General features: G+C 36.8%; 1 protein-coding gene across 5 annotated transcripts in view; it reads right to left on the bottom strand.

Annotated features, from left to right (window-relative positions):
- Positions 1-18156, bottom strand: part of PHKB (phosphorylase kinase regulatory subunit beta) — a 212737-nt gene that overhangs the window by 94787 nt on the left and 99794 nt on the right. For all 5 annotated transcript variants that reach the window (XM_048223672.2, XM_044382543.3, XM_057313882.1 and 2 more), the window contains exons 8-12: positions 17656-17719; positions 9831-9926; positions 8526-8723; positions 4651-4708; positions 3798-3875 (exon numbers count right to left, since the gene is read on the bottom strand). In XM_048223672.2, the coding sequence (XP_048079629.1) occupies positions 3798-3875; positions 4651-4708; positions 8526-8723; positions 9831-9926; positions 17656-17719 (494 nt within the window). The remainder of the gene's footprint in view (positions 1-3797; positions 3876-4650; positions 4709-8525; positions 8724-9830; positions 9927-17655; positions 17720-18156) is intronic.

Raw genomic sequence — 18156 nt, 5'->3', positions numbered from 1 at the left:
CTTTTGCAGTCCGTTGGTGTGGTAAATGGTTCTCCATCCCCTCACTTTCAATCTGCAGGTATCTTTAGGTTCAAAATGAGTCTCCTGTAGACAGCAAATGGATGGGTCCTGCATTTTTATCCAATCTGAAAAGTTGTGTCTTTTGATGGGAGCATTCAGCAAATCCACATTCAGAGTAACTATTGAAAGACATGAATTTAGTGCCATTACAATGCCTGCAAAGTCCCTGTTTCTGTAGATTGTCTGTTACTTTCTAATCTATGTTACCCTTGGGGTTTCCTTTTACCTACAGTATCTCCTTTAATATTTCTTGCAGGGCTGGCTTGGTGGTCACATATTCCTTCAGTTTCTGTCTGTCCTGGAAACTCTTTCTCTCTCCTTCCATTCTCAATGACCGCTTTGCTGGATAAAGTATTCCTGGCTGCATGTTCTTCTCATTTAGTACCCTGAATATGTCTTGCCAGCCCTTTCTGGCAGATTTCTGTGGATAGGTCTGATGTTATTCTGATGTTCCTTCCTCCATATGTAAGGAATCTCCACTCCCTAGCTGCTCTCAGGATAGCTTCTTTGGCTCAAAGATTTGCAAGCTTTACTATTACATGTTGGGGCACTGATCTATTTTTATTGATTTTGGGAGGGGTTCTCTTTGCCTCTTGGACATGAATGCTTGTTTCCTTCCCAAGATTAGGCAAGTTCTCAGCCATGATTTGCTCAAATATACTTTCTAGCCCTCTTTCTCTTCCCACCCCATCTTGGATTCCGATGATTCTGCCACTGGTTCTTTTCAAGGCATTATTAAGTTCTGTAAGACTTTCTTCATGGGTTATGAATTGTTTCTCTGTCTTTTCCTCAACTTCCTTCCGTTCCATCAGCTTGTCGTCTACATCACTTATTCTCTCTTCTGCCTCCTTGACCCTAGCTGTTAGAGCATCCAATTTAGACTGCATCCTATTCATAGCATTTTCCGTTCAGCCTGAGTAGATCTCGTTTGCGCCTTTAGAGATTCTGTATTGTCATGTATGCTTTTTTTAAGCCTAGCTATTAACTTTATAAGTACCATACTGAATTCTATATCTGACATCTTGCTCATATCCATATAGATTAGCTCTATGGCAGAGAACATTGCCTCTGGTTCCTTCCTTTGTTGTGAGTTCCTACTTGTAATCATTCTACCCAAGGAAGAATGGATCAGCAAATGAATAGAGTCCAAAATATCAACCACGACCCAAGCAAAACACACCATAGAAAAAAAATCTGAAGTGGTCTGCAGCCACCAAAGAAAAATAAAGCCAAAATGAAAAAAACAATTAAAAATGTGGTGGAGAGATTATAATCTCTCAGGGTGGACAAAGCAGGGTGATCTATTTGTTCCTGATTGAATTTAGGTCTCTGTGTTAGAAGATACTACAATCCAAAAATGCAACAAAAACAAAGTATATATACATATATATGGAAAATAAAATTCAACAGAGTGAAAAAAGGACTAGAATGAGGCATAAATCTATAAAATGTTGATGTAAAATAAAGGTTAAAAAGTGACTTAAAAACATAAATTGGTAAAATAAGGATCTAGTTGTAATGGGAAAAAGGTAAAAAAAAAAAAAAAAAGTAAAATTTTAGACTGGAGGAAAAACAAGTCGTGAGGAAACACCTGGAGCTCAATACATTATTTTCCCCTAGTACTGGAGTTTTACAGTCCTGTGGGATCTATTGGCTTGTCATTCACCTGTTCTTCCAGTCTGTCTTCTGGGGGAGGGGCCTCCTGTTCTGTTTCTCGGGTTTCTTTGCCTGGGCAGAGTTGTACCATCCCTTGTCAGGGGGACGGGCTCAAGGTGAGCTGGTCTCTGTGTGCCTTTTGCTCCCTGGTGGCTTTCCGTGCCTCTTCAGAGGGTCAGAGCAAAAATGGCCTTGACTGGATCCCTGGCCCAGAGCCTCAAGATTACAGACCCCTTCTTCAAAAAACTTTCTGGGTCAAACCATTTCCACTTCTGTGTGCACCAAGCTCCACAGAAACCTGTGGGTGATGGGGACTGCAATTCTCCTAGGAGGATTGCTAGAGACTTGAGAGTGTCTCTGCACTTTGTGTCTTTGGGACTGCAAGTGTTTGTGGGTGGGCACATGTGCATCCTGCTCCACTACTCCCTGGTCCCAGCTGGATGCCACCCTATTGTCCTTCCCAGAGCCACTGCTACCCTGAGAGCTGTTGGCTGGTCGTGGGCACAGCCGTTTGGATCTTCCAGGTGTTGGTAACTGGCCTACACATCCCAGTCTTTGTCTGGGTGCTCAGGCAAAGAGTGGCCTCCCTACCGGCCTGGCTCACAGTTTATGGCAACCTGAGCTGAGAGTCCCTCCTGGGCTCACTGACCATAACCAGTTATCCTGCTCCGCTGCTTGGGCACTCTATTGGTTCAGGCACCCTGATTCTTTCTGTATCTCCTGGGATCCTGAGACCATATTGACTCACCTAGAATCCTGCCTTTTCCATTCCCTGAGCCCCTTTCAGAAAGGCAATCAATAGTGATATTTGTATCTAAAACCAGTAAAAAAGGTCTATGATACACAAAGAATAGTCTGAACATCACTCTCCGGACATGATAAAGATTAAACTGGTACACTAAACTAGCCCCTCAATGCATTAATGATCTACCACTGAATACTAACAGATCTGATTCAAGGGCTTGGATTTCAAATAATTCAAATATTATAATCATTACAGCATGCATTACATTATTTCTCACATTGGACAAATTATTATTTGGAGCATAAAGATATAAATAACTGGTTTCAAAAATTAATATTTATTTGGAATTCAATGTTTATCCACAAATATTTCACTACTTTAACATTACAAGTATTTTAAAGGGTGAGCACACACTGTGAACTTTTTATTTGAAAGAAACTTTCTATTTGTGGAAAAATGTAAAGAATATCACAAACCTCACCTGTGGGAGGATTGGGGCCCAATGTTATAATTGCAAATTTGTGCCCTGGATCCACAGGACCACCCATTTTTTACCCACACATGATTTTTCACTTTCAGATAAATGTTTTCAAAGCTGTTTACTCAAGAGAATATGTTCTTATTTTATTAATACTTCCAAACCCCAAAGAATCTGAAGCTTCTTCCTCGAAATTCTTTGAGACTTAGTTTTCTAGTCATACTGAAAAATCAATTATATTCTTTTATGGGCCCTGCTGGTGTTTAACTAAAACCAATATACTACTCATAAGAGTCTTTTAGCCATTACTAAAATATTAAACCTATCCTCAAAGGATGAGACATTAGCACAAGGCAGACATTAAAAATACTGTGCTAAAGGTCCAGAAGCAACTCCAAAGAAGAGGTCAATATGTTCTTGGCAATGGTAGTACCTTGAGCCTATGGCAGAACCTCTTAAGGTAGCCATCTGGAGGGGGCAGCATTCACCTGAAAATAGCATTTCGGATGATCTGGAGAACAAGCAGTTACTCTATATTACTGTCACACTACACAGAGTGAAGGAGTTTCACAGTAGGTAGCAGAACAAGAACTTTTGCCCACCTGGCAAACTATTTTGCAGTTGGTACAATCATAATCACCTAAATTTATTCATCCTGTCTTGCCCAATGAAGTTCTTTTATAAAAACACACTTATAATAACAAATTAATAGATTATGCTTTATAATTCATTCAAGGCTCCATTCATTTTTTACAATTTAATATAAATTGTTATATTTAAAAAGGAATCATTTATACATTTCTAAGGAACATTAAAGAAATATTAGGAAGAATTTCTTGAAAAACAATCCAACTATACCTTCTGTGGTCTGATGAAGTACTGGAGTCAGAAGATCCTGATACTCCTTTACTTGTTTGGGATTGCCTCTAAAAACTCCTAAAATTTAAAATATAAAATCCAATAGCATCTGAGCTCAACAAGTACCACACAAATCTTGCCTTAGAAAACTCTCCTAGCTCACGGGGCACCTGGGTGGCTAGGTTAGTTAAGCGTTTGACTCTTGATTTAGGTTCAGGTCATGACCTCAGGGTTCTGAGATCGAGCCCCATGTTGGGCTCCATGCTGGGTGTGGAGCCTGCTAAAGATCTCCCTTCTCCCTCTGCCTCTCCCCCCACTCTCTCCCTCTCTTAAAAAAAAAAAAAAAGGAAAAAGGAAAAAGAAGTGAAAAAATCTACCAGCCCAGTTATGATTACTTTGGTAATTTTGTATGTAAATGATAAAAATAAAATTGGAAATATGTAATGCAAATATGTATGATATTATTCCATGAAATTAATTTTAGAAGGTCATATTAGCATTTAGAACTGAATATTGAATTTCAATTGAAATTTCCCTATTCTTAAGTGTAAATGTTATAGACATTCACAATGTCAAAGATTATAATATCCATTATTACTATTCATAAAACTTTCTCTTTGCAAATATGAAAATATATTTGTATCATTTCATAAATATTTCAAAGTATTTTTTAAAATTCTTTAAATGATTTAATATTCACTCAGAAAGCAGAAGAGCAGCATATATAAATGCAAAGCAGTTAGTATCACTGAAGTATAGTCTATTTTGCTAGCTGAAAGGGTCACATTTAATCTGCTTTTCTTTAAACCACGTATATCCTATAGCTTAAATTTTAGGAGAAAAGCTCACTTACCATCAATCATCATGTAAAGGAAAAATATGGGAAATTCACATTCAATGCCATCAAACAGCTAAAACAGAAAATAAAATATTAAAAATTTCACTGAAGTTAATGAGAACAGTTACATTAGTTAGAACAATTATATTAATTAGAACAAATTAATTACATATAGAATGATTGTTAGAACAAAGTTAAGATATATAGAAGTATATAGATTATACTGTATAGTCTAATCAATTATAGTATATAGGATATACATAGAAATATATAGTAATAACAAAATTGGACTGACATAAGTAGTTTCACTGCTCTTTTTAAAAAATTCTTAGAACTCTTACTATTCAAAATCTCATTCATTTAATCCATCACACAGTAATCATTCATTCAATAAATATTTACTAAGTATTTAGTAATGCCTGGCACCAACTAGACAGAGGGCTACGAAGACAAATAAATAGAGAACCTGCCCTCAAGGGCTCCTAGCCTAGTGGGGAGTCAGGCATGTAAATAAACAGCTATAGTATCATATGAGATGTTTATACATGGTACATCAGAAACATAGGAAATGAAATACCTGAGTCTGCCCAGGGGTTGGGAAGGGATAATAGGAAAAGAGATGGTTCAATTAAGCCTTGATAGATTTCTCTGGGGAGATGAGCTAAGGGAACTCCATGCATAGAAAACAATAGTACAAACTACAGATGCATGGGAGGACAAAGTTTGCTAAAGAAACTACCAGCAATTCAGTATTTTTGGAACGAGCAAGCAAGAAATCGAGAAAGTTAATGCCCAAGAGGTGGGCCAGGCCAGGCCAGCCAGATCAGGAAGGGTCTGGGAAGTCATGCTACAAGACTGAGACTTTTATCTGGAAGTGACATGGAACCAATGATCAATACTGAGCAGAATCAGATTTACTCATCAGATTTACTTACTAGTTGGAGAGCTGACAGTACTGAAGAGAGTTTTAGGGCAAGAAATAAGGAGATGTTATATTAGCCTAAACTGAGGTTTCTCAATTTCAGCACTATTGACATTTTGGGCCAAATAATTCTTAGTTGTATGGGCTGTTCTATGCAATGCAAAATGTTGAGTAGCATCTCTGGCCTCTACCTTCCCAATGCCAGTAGCACCCACTAAGTTGTGACAATGAAAAATGTCTGCTAATATCGTCAAATGTCCCCTGGGGTGCAAAATCCTTTGCTTATGAATCACTAGCCTAAATCAAGGAGTTAATAGAGAGGAAGGGACAGACATTAAGATTTAAAAGAGGTTAAATCTGGTAGGCCTGGGAGTGACAACGAGAGCTGAATGAGACAGAAAAGCCTAGAATGACTCTCAGGTTTGGGGCTTGGGCAAAAGAGTGGGAATTGAGCAGAAGCAGACGGAAGGACATTCAAGTAAGGATGTCCAAAAGGTAGCTGGATACACGGTAGGGTACCCAGGGGGAGAAGGAGATCTGGGATTGAGTGATAGCTGAAACTATGATTGCATGGGTAGCATGAAAAGAGAATTGGACTAAGGACAAAACTCAGGAAAAGAACAATGTTCAGGAGGTGGTAGAAGAAAAACCGGAAAAGACAATGACAGAAGAGAATTTGGAAGAGAATGGGATCACAGAAAATGGAGAATGTCCCAAGAAAGAAGTAGGCTGGTGATGGGTATTAAGGAGGACACGTATTGCATGGTGCGCTGGGTGTTATACGCAAGTAATGAATGAACATTACATCAAAAACTTGGGATGCACCATATGGTGACTAACATAACATAATAAAAATTTTTTATTAAAAAAAAAAAGAAAGAAGACCCAGTTAAAACACAAATGCCAAGGAGAGGTTCAGTGAAACGAGACTGGAAAATCATCCACTACCCAGTGACCTAAACTGACTGAAGCCAACACGGCTACTGGAAAGTGTTGAAGACAAGCTGGAGTATAACACGGAGTGAGTAGGAGGCAAACAAGGAAACACACCAAGAACAGACTATGCTTTTCAGAAGTGTGGCTACAAAAAGATAGCGATGACTGGAGGCAGAGAGGAGTAAAGGTTTTTGTTTTTGTTTTAAATGAATATCACTGTGCTTATGCTGAGGGGGGAAAAGGCTGACTGGAGCTGAGGGAGAGCAAGACAGAAGGGAGAAATGAGGAAGATGAGGAGGATAAAAAAGAAATAGATAGAGACAGACATCCTTCTATCAGAGAAGAAAACAAATGATAGAGTAAGAATCCGAAAGAAGTAAGAGAGAACAGGATGGGGTGTACATATGGAGGTTGGCTCTAGGATGAAGAACAGATAACACCTCTGTGAGACAAAGAGAGATGGAGGTAGGGATGGCTGAAGGATAGGTGCAGTGGAGGAGGTCATAAAAATGAAAGGCTATGAAGTAAGAAGTAAAGTCTGGGAACCTGAATACAAATAGGAAAAAGGCGGGAAAAGCTTGTAAGGGGAGTTCCTGGCAGAGTCACCCAGCAGTACCGACAAGCAGTGAAATCAACAGTGAGGACGGAACCAAGATGGGCGTTCTGCATCTGGGGTGGCATCCGTCTAACGCTGTGACTTTCCGTGCTGGTGCTCAGCAGCGGGTACACGGACAGAGAACCTCTACTGTACTGATCCAAAGATGAAAATTTGCAGGGTGGTAGTTACAGCAGGTCTGATTCAAATGTAAGTGCTATAAATCAGCTCAGGAAATGTATTAAATAGAGAAGAGATATCTGAAGGTGCTTAAGAAGTAAATGGATCTTTTGACCCAACCTAATAAATAGCTATAAAGTTTCAAATATGTACACAATAACATGGGCTCCTAATGCTTCCAGATGATAGTCAGTTGTGAAATTAAATAAAATGATAAATAGCTTGTCTAATTGTCCAGCAAAGCTAAGTGTGTATTAAATATTAAGAGTGGTATTTAACTGCCTAACAAATTATAAGATACAATGTTGCCTAAAGATTTTTTATATATTCATGGGTCCTCACCTATCTTCAAAGTTATGACCATGCTTACAAGAATAATTTTTTTTAATTAAAGATTTTATTTATTTATTTGACAGAGAGAGAGAGACAGCCAGTGAGAGAGGGAACACAAGCAGGGGGAGTGGGAGAGGAAGAAGCAGGCTTCCAGCGGAGAAGCCTGATGTGGGGGCTCGATCCCAGAATGCGGGGATCACGCCCTGAGCCAAAGGCAGACGCTTAACGACTGAGCCACCCAGGTGCCCCAATACAAAAATAATTTTCAATCTATTCCACCAAAAGAAAATCTTCAGCAATGTGGATGGATGCTTACCCTTTTTTTTTGAGCGTTATAGTTTTCTGAAAAGCTTAAAAATTGCTAGAATAAACTAGATAAAGTGGCATGTATGTGCATTTGAAATAAATGTTTTAAAATAAATATTTAGAGGACTATATTTGAAAAGGCAATGTCCAAGTGACACAGAAAAAAAGAGCATTTGCTTAAAAGATTGAAAGTTGAATCACAAATAGGTATTTTCTATTATATAAGGCAAATGGTATGGAGCAGGTAGGCAAAGTACTGAAAGTTCAGTTAAAAATTATTCATGCAATGAATCACCATGGCCCAATATGAGCAAATGGGCCTCACTGCTAGTAAGGCTAACACTTACTGAATGCTTACTCTGTGTCAAGAACCATTGGAAGCACTTTTAGAGATACATTAACTCATTTAATCCTCATAAGAACCTCAGTAACAGAACAAATAATAGTAGGTACTATTATTATTTTACCAATGAAAAATATTAAACACAGAGAGGTTTATTAACTTGCCCAAGGCCAAATAGCTAGTAAGTGGCAGAGCCAGAGTTCAAACCCAAGAGGTCTGTTTCCTGAATCGGTGCTTTTGACTACTCTGTTATGATATGGAATGTTTTTTGATACCTTAATTTCAGCTGGTTTGTAGTAGCGTCTGTTGGGATCTTCCAAAGATGTTCTATATCCATCTCTCAAGAAACGCTTAAATCCATATTTTCCTTTTAATTTTCTAACCACTTTATCAAGTGTCTGGCTAAACAGAGCTTCATCATCCAGGGCAAACGCAGGATAACTGATGCAGGGTAGTAGGGCAGCATCTGTGTTCTGGGAGCAATGAGAAAAAGAAGGAATGTAAGTGTCTGCAGTGATACGATCACACAGCCCAAGGAGAATCAGGGAGATGAAAAGTCAGTAAGGTTATCTCACGGACAGTGAGACTGCTGTGCTCCAAGGGACAGACATTTATATCACATGGTTTGGTGAACCTTACAGAGGAGATAAAACTTTATCCATTAATAAGGAGTATTTTCAAGATTCAACACTGGACTTAAACTCAAAGATATTAATTAAGGCAGTGTGTAAAAATTTAACACCGATAATTACTAATTATAACTTAGTCTGTCATAACATTGGTTTATAATGGTGAAAAACAGAAAACAATCTGAATGTCCAACAATTAGCTGAGTAAATTAGCAGCCATTAAAATTTATATTGTAGAAATGTTTATAGATATGTCCATTCATAGAACTAGGTTATCAAGCATTATAAACAATATTCTTCCAGTTTCATAAAATAAAAATATTACATATGTACATAAAAATGTGTGGAAACATATAAACCCAAATGCTGTCACCCTAAAACTGTAATTGAGTGGTGAAATAATGAGTGGATATTATATTATTCTTTGCTTATTTGTGGGTTCTGTTTTATCAAAATCTTGTATTATTTCTATAAAATTGTACTTTTTAAATAATTATTTTATTTGGGATGTTTCTAAGAATACAGCCACAGACCACCCCTAGGAAAATCAGTCATCAGGTACTATGGGCATATAAAAGTTTAAAGATAAATCACATGAGAGAAAATAAACAAAGCAAGTAGATTTTTTCAAAAGAAATATAAATCACGAAAAACATTTTTCTAATACTCTATGACCAAAAAATTCATTTTGGTACAACGTTGCTACGCCCAACCCCCCACCTCAAAAAGTGAGTTTGGTTTTCTGTAGTCCTACAAAAGACCCAAGGACAAAGTAGCTTTGTCCACAGCTCTGCTCGCTTCGTGAACTAAACCTCCACAGGACAGCAGAGTGAGAGGCAACATTTACTTCTCTCTCCTCATTTCTCTGGCAACCTCTAACATTTTAAGCACTTTCTTGAGGAAGCAATCATAAATGGTGTTTCGTATTAGTTTAGTATAAAAATATCTCACGTGAGATCTTGATTCTCTGGGTAACAGTGAACACAAAGTTTGCCTATTGCGATTATGAGCATCGAGATCCACAAATATAACCGACCAAGAACATCCCTGGAATGAGAGAAAAAAAACAAAACAAACATTTCCTAAATCAAGGAAAAAGAACTTAGACATTTTGGCTATAAGAAATTTCACAAACATATTAACACTGGTTGCACCTGAGTGTGGCATTACAGAAGATTCTAATTTTCTTTTTTATATTTCAGTACTCCTCAAATTTCTTGCAATAAACATTAATTTTATAATCATAAAATATAAATGTTATTTTTACATTTTCCCTATTTCTCCTTAGTCTTCTTATAATTCAAAACGTAGTGATTACAAGATAACTAATCAATTAAGGATATTTGTTTTAATAAAGATAAAAATAGTTTAGCTAGCATTTTTGGCAAAGAATAAAGCAAGAATTAATTAGGATGCACGAAATCTGAATTATACAGTCTTAAAAAGAACACTGATTATATGATCAATCTATACAAATTTAGATACAATCTAGAATTAAAGCTGTAAAAACTATTTGAATAAAATATGAAGATAGGAGCATCTCTAATAATAATAATTCACATACTGCTAGCTAATATTCATGATGTTAAGCCCTCTTCTTTATGCTTCACGTGGATTATCTCACTTAATCCCCAACATGTAGATATTATTATCCCCATTTTAATGAAGAAGATGTTAACTCCTAGTTTAACAGAGCAAGAGCAAGGATTCAAAAATCAGGTCTTTGACAGAGAAGTTCATATCTTAACCATTGAGTTATACAATTTCCCACGTTAAAAAATATCTTTCATGTAAGAAACAAAAACTTAAACAAAAAGATAGGTGTAACAAAAAAAATGGCAATTGGTCTGATAAACAAGTTGAAAAAAGTTTACTATTTAGCCATTAGTACTTTCCATTTTCAAAAGCATAGTCATAAGTAAACATGGCTTTGTTCTTTTATTGGGGAGCTAAATACTCTGAAAACACAGGAAATGAAATTGGAATACAAAGACTACTTCCATAATAAGAGACTACTCAGAAAAATACATGGAGAAAGGAAGAAGAGAACTCTTATAACTTTCATGTTATTTTAATATTACCCGCTAAATCTCATCCAAATTTACACCAACTTCAAAGATGTACTCACCCTGAAACTAAAATACCTCAAATCAATCACCTAGACTGACATCCCAAAACTAGGATTACTAGGCCCTACATCCAAATATCAGATTCACTATACGTATATTTTTTCTGTTAACCTGTTCATACATGAATATTAGCTCATAGAATAGAATAATTTTTCATTCATGGTATCATTTCTTAAATGTCTCTTAACTCCGATAATTAATAAATGAACAACGAATGAGTGAAGCGGACTCTCAACAATGAGATTAATGCTCAACTATCCTTCCTACAATTTGAAAACCTCAGCTACTCATCTCTACCCACAAAATTGAGCCCAACAAAAGCTTAATGCAGTAGCTACCATTGTCAGAGTCACGTGCTTTCTCCTTTGAGGAAAATAAAAAAGACAGGACTTGATCTCCTCTCTCAAGGAACTGACCCCGGTGAGGCATAGTCCCTAAACAAGATTAATAACAAGTAAACAAAAAGACTGCACATGGCAATACACAACTATGTACCAAATCACATGGCAATACATGACTATGTACCAAATCACATGGCAATACACGACTATGTACCAAATCACATGGCAATACACGACTATGTACCAAATCACATGGCAATACACGACTATGTACCAAATGATTGGCTTAGATGAAAGAATACTAACTTGGGGGACTTTGTGGAGAAGGTAAACTATACGTATGAATTTTGGGGGAAAGGGGAGCAAGTATGGTGGTTAAAACAAAGCAGCAGAGAAATTAGTGGGTATGAGATGTCGGGAATCTGTGAGTATAGAAAATACGACGTATGGTTAATCCTTAGGCTGATAATTAATAAAGTCACTTGCATGCCAAATCAGTCTGCCTTGAATTGAATTTTTAAAAGATACAACCTAAGTAAGGAAACATAAATAATGAAGTAAAATGGCAAATTTGGCAATTCCTGACATTATTTGATTAATATAAACAGCCAACTTCTATTTTCTGGCCAAAATCAATGGCTTATTTATCTACATTCAAAGTATTTGTTCAGGTCTCTTTCTCTGCCAGCCTCTAAGAAATATGCACAAAAGGAAAAATAATCTCATAATGTTACCATATTTTAACACTGCGATCAAAGGTTAGTTAACTGTATTGTTTGGCTAACCTCTTAAGAAATATACCATGGTTTAGGTATATAACCCAGATTTACAGGAGGATAAAATGCATCCAAGGCCATGGGCCACTATTCCTAATCAGAAGCAATTTTTTCTAAAAGCCATCAAGGAAAACTTACATATGGAATTAATTATCACCTCCTTAAATTATCAGACACATTAATTTTCGGGCTGTAAATTTCAAAGGAAGCTACATATGTCTCCATTGTTTTGAACACTTTTCATAATATGAGCAATCTCTCCAGTCATCACCTTTTAGATTCTGGCCTCAGCTCATCTGTTAGTATCTTAATTTCTCCAATTAAAGACACATTATATGAAAGGATGTTTTATATGTATGTGTCACTGCAAAATATCTGATTAGCTTTGGATATTTTATTTTCATCTCCCATTTCCTGAAATCATCACAACTCTGCCAAAATATCCCAACACCAGGGAAGAACATATTTTAAGACTGTTAGTTCAAACTTTAATCCCCAAATTGAGTTTCTGCAATTGTGTCCTAGTAAATACACTAGAATTTGCTTCAACCCTGACTACTGTTATAAGGACTTGAGTTCCAGTGGTGGGGAAGAGCTGCACTGAACCATCTATCCCAGGCTCCATGACCGCACCAAACATTTCTGAGACCATTAGACATTGCTGATCTCTTTAGTCTCAATCCAAAGTGAAATGATTTGAGGACTGTCTGGGTCTTTCATTTCCCCATTAATCACTTCTCTGAACCTGAGCTAATGGGCTTGTTGCCCTTCTCCAGCATCAAAGAATCAAACAATGAAACTGGTCAGTACATCTACTAGACATGAAATCTTTTCTATTCTTCTGAAAACAAAACCAACACCACTCTGATGATACCACATTCTTCCCTACCTCAGCATCAGGCTGTCTCTTAGCTTTGTAGAAGATCCTAGAAAGCTGTATTCTTACAGAAATGATATTTGCTGATGGGCCTTACCCCTAAGCACCATGGCTATGGGTAGCAATGGGTATATAAGTAGCCAACTTTTACATGCTGACCAAACAGTAGCCTCTAGTAGCCCCTCCCACAAGCCATGCTTCTTTTCTCTACAGAAGATCCTACTAACATGAAGGAATTTTCAAACTACAGAAAGAGATGAACCTGAGTGTTAATTCTCAGGGTTTCAGAAGAGCGGAGCTGAGACTCAGACCCAGGAATCACAAAACTGTTGCTAACAATGTCAATGACATTTGCTGAGTGAAAATTATTATTTAAGTATTACTTCTAATAATATTTCTGTATATTGTCACTGTATTTATACAGAATATATATTGAAACCATGATGAAATATATAATTCTCACATTGAGGATTATGAGTTATGTTTCTAAATGCTACAAACTAGCCTTTATTATAAACTTATTAGTAAAGAAATTGGGCCATTTTATCATAGTTTCTTCTTATTCTCTCACAAAGGAAAATAAGCTTTGAAAACGGTTACAGAGTAAATATTTATTTTATTTAGCCAGATGTAGGACTTGACCCCAGACCCTGGGATGATGACCTAAGCCGAAGGCAGATGCTTAACCGACCAAACCCCCAGGTGTCCCCCTTTTTTTTTTTTTAAGATTTTATTCATAGAGTAAATATTTAAATAATGGGTATTTTTCTTGAATAATAAAGCAAGTCTAATATTTTTAAAAAAGAAAGGAAGTAGAAACACATGATAGTCATAATGAAAATGAAAAGTTTTTTCTACCCAATAATTCCCATAAAAATAAAAATTAACATTTATCTAATACACTGAAGTACACAAAGGGCAAAAGGCAAACCTTTCACATTGCTCGATATATGGATACCTCCTTCAAAAGTTCAATAATTAAGAAGAAATAGTGTGGTCAAAGGTACACACTCTCAGTTATAAAGTAAATCTTGGGGGTGTAATGCACAGCATGATGACTATAGTTAATAATACTGTCTTTGTATATTTGAGTGTTGCTAAGGGAATAGATCTTAAAAGTTCCTATCACAAGAAAAAAAATTCTAACTATATATGTTGATGGATGATAGTTGATTAACTAGACTTATTGTGGTGATCATTTTTCAATATATACAAATATCCAGCCGTTGTCATACACCTGAAATTAATGTTATATATCAATTCTACCTCAATAAAAATTTTAATTTAATTCAAAAAAAGAAAGAAATGCCTTAAGAGTTTTCCAAGAAAAAGCACAGTTGTCACCTCTAAAGGTGGAAAGCATTCAAGAGCCAAGATTTCCTGTACTAATAGCTGATATTCCAGATTCATTACCAAGTGGCTTTGGTTTAATTCCTGGTTTTGCCTCTCTTTCATGACCTGCAAAAAGCCATCTCAACTCTCTGACCATTCATTTTGAGAGAAGGACCCTAACAGCTCCAACGATCTATGACTTGAGGAGGTTTCTTTGGGTTTTCATTTGAACAAAAACATTTCTTTATTATATTAGTTCTTTTTCTAGCTATCGATTTTTAATGAGACCACAGCTCTTTTAAGTACACGAGGCAATATTATAAGATGATTAAACACTAAAAAGATCACATGTAAATGTGCTGCTGTTTAACAGGTACCTTGTTAATTGAACTGCTGTAGTGATGGGAATTTGCAAAACTAGGATTCTCTCTGATATTATCCAAAAAAATGGAAGATGAAGACGGATTCTACTTGTGATAGGTTAACATCTATGTGGCTATAGGAATAAAACATTATTTGTCTAAATTTTTACATGAAATAATTAAGGAGTAGTCAAATCAGTGAACGTTTGGTGTATAACTCTGCTGGAAACAGACACAAGCTAAACACGGTCAAGAACGAACTTTGCTTTGGAATGCCTGGGTGGCTCAGTCAGTTAAGCATCTGCCTTCGGCTTAGGTCATGATCCCAGGGCCCTGGGATTGAGTCCCGCATTGGGCTCCCTGCTCCATGAGGAGCTTGCTTCTCCCTCTGCCTGCCACTCCCCCTGCTTGTGTGCTCTCTCTCTCATTCTGACAAATAAAATCTTTAAAAAAAAAAAAAGAATGAACTCTGCTTAGAGCAGTTGTCTCATCCTTGGCTGCACATTAGAATTCCTGGGCAGTACAGGAAAAATTCAACACGAAGGCCTCCCCCAGACCAATTCAATCAGAATCTCTAGGGCTAGAGCCCACGCATCAGTATTGTTTTTTAAGTTCCTCAAATAATTCCAATGCGCAGCCAAGATTGAGAAATTATGGCTGGGTAACAATACCAGCAATATACTTATAACTCAAAATCAGAATGCATAAAAAAGCAATTCAGTGCTTTTAGAGTTATGGCTAAGAGACCTATGAGAGCTTTCTGGGAAAAGCAGGCTGAAGGCAGAGCCCTGAGAGATAGGGAGTTGGGAAAGGTGCCATTATGTGTGGGGGTATCTAGGTAGGTGGAGGGGGTATATATCAGACACATAAGCTACATATGCTAAGATTCCAGGACATCAAAGGAGACGGCACAGCTGCAAAAAAGAGCTGACCACTACTTCATAACATCCAACCTAAACATACCACCCCACTCAGCCACTATCTGGTAGGCCATGGAGAACAGAAGAGCAAGACCTGCATCTTTCCAGACTGTTGCTGTAACACTACTGGTTTAGTCCATGACTCTTCTCCATCTCTTTGAGATGCTCTCTAGAGGTTTTTCAGTCCAATCTCTTCATTTCCTTTCTTTAGGATTACCAGTAATTCATAGTAACAAGAGATAACACTTACTGAGGGTTTAATCTTTGCCAAGCACTATGCTAATTGCTTTTTAATTGTATGAAAACCTTCTGCGTTAGGTCCTAGTACCATTATCTCTACATTTTTAGATGAGGAAGCTGAGACACAGGTAAATAGCCAAAGTTACAGAGCTCACTGGTGGGAGTACAGAGCATACAGTGATCCCGTTTCCTGACTCTGAAAACAATACCATTCCTTTATGCCATATTACCCTCCCCCTCCTTCCTTCCTATCTACCTCTATTTATCTATCTCTCTATATATTATATATATATTCTCTACATATTTATATTTACACACATACATTCATGCATATATACACATTTAAAGGGATATATTGAGTGAGGAAGGGGTAAAAGGAAATGAAAAGCATTGAAAGATACATGTGGAATTTCCTTGAGTATGTTGACACTTCCAGGGAGAGGGAAATGTTGATATAAGCCAAGGGATCAGTACCAGAGGAAGGAAGAATCTCCAGGAGAGGTCTAATATTAATATTCATGATTTTCAATAGGTTCATAAACCCCTAAGTCCCTACAAGGTCTGATCCCTCCATTTCTCTAGCCAGAGGTCTTGTGAGAAGAAGAGATGTTAGTGGGTGATTTGGAGTCACCTCTCGGGAACCAGAATGAGGTGCTGCTCCCCTCTTTCCAACTGCTTCATGTCTGTGCTCATTCTTCATTCTTCATGTCCTGGATATAACCAGAAGCCATTGTCCAGAAGAAATTGGAGTGAGAGGAAAAGACAGTTTGTGTATATAGGGAAGGGAAGAGAGACAGTTTGCTACCATATTCCAACTTGAAACTTTCCTAAATTCAAGACTTCAGGTGCATAGTATTACAACTGCCATAATAGAAACCATGTCACATTTTGCAGATCTGTATAAGTTCCTAAAATGTATCTTCACTGACTTAGCACTTTAATAGATTAGGGTTAATTATAGTATCAGTTGGAAACTTCCTTTACCCTCCCAACTTAGAAATCCATAAAAATTGCTAAAGAAAATTAGCCTACTCCTTGATTCAGAAAAGTAACCTGTATTCCTACATATTATTGCCTTCCATTGACAACTTAGTCCACGGTCACTTGATTAGGTGCAGAAACTGGCTAAACATCCTATGAAAATCTAAAGCAACCCTTAGGGTTTTCTTTTTATCCCAAAGAAAAAGAGATTTAGACATAAAATTACAGCTAGCTAAGGGATAAGCTAGGATCAGTTTCCAATTCTTTGGCTGCACATATTACACAAATTCCCCTCTGCATGAGATATACATTGATATACATTACATTGAAATCAACATGGGAACTGACACGGAAAATACATGGTTTGTAATGTCAGGAATATTTAAAAATGTGAAAACAGGGTGCTTGGCTGGCTCAGTCAGTAGAGCATGCAGCTCTTGATCTTGGGGTTGTGAGTTCAAGCCCCATGATGGGCATAGAGCTTACTTAAAAAAAAAAGAGAGAAATAAAAATGTGAAAGCTCAACAAGAGACTTGAGGGACAAGTTACTGAACAAAGAAAATGAGGATTCTTTATCAAAAGATATTTTTAAATTAAGCAATGTTTTTTAGTTAGAAAAATACAATTTAACTGGCAAATTGGATTCAAAGGAAAGGCTGGCCAACCATGAGCTGCTATATAAATTTCAGACATTCTTTGATCATAAGGAATGACTTGATAAATGAATGGCCAAACTAATTAATCACACAATCCAACAACATGATCAAAGTTTGTTGTTGATACTCCCGTTTTTTTTTTTGTTTTGTTTTTTGTTTTACCTGGTTGCCAAAGAGGTTGAATCCATTAATTGCTTCTAGAGCTGCTTTTGCTAAGCCAACAGAGCTAAAAGAGAAAAGGAAATACTTTAGAATTCTGATGTCTGGCTACAAAATAAGAACCATTATCTAATGAATATTCACAAGCAAGTTTCTTTATTAACACTTATAACAACTTCCATGAGAAAAATTATGTCTAAGAGACTTTAAACTGACATTTCACTATTTTAATTTTTCTTTTTTATGGTTAGTGTTCTTCTGGGGAAAATATTTCTAAGTTCACCTTGATCTAGACAAATGGTCATACTATTGATGGGAGTAGTTTTAATCCCAGTATCATTTATATTCACTAACTCAAGGGAAAAAAAAAGATGAACTTTAGAGGAAGGTGTATTATGATGGCATGTACTCAATAATAACCAGGTTGGGCATCATTAGTTCAGATCAATTTAACAGAGCTTTCCTGACATCAACAGTGAGCCTTAAAAAAGATCTTGTACGTCA

This window comes from Ursus arctos, unplaced genomic scaffold, assembly GCF_023065955.2.
Source record: "Ursus arctos isolate Adak ecotype North America unplaced genomic scaffold, UrsArc2.0 scaffold_19, whole genome shotgun sequence".
Classification (NCBI taxonomy): domain Eukaryota; kingdom Metazoa; phylum Chordata; class Mammalia; order Carnivora; family Ursidae; genus Ursus; species Ursus arctos.
The sequence above is the reverse complement of the archived record's forward strand: the minus strand, read 5'-3'. Positions and strand labels throughout refer to the sequence as shown.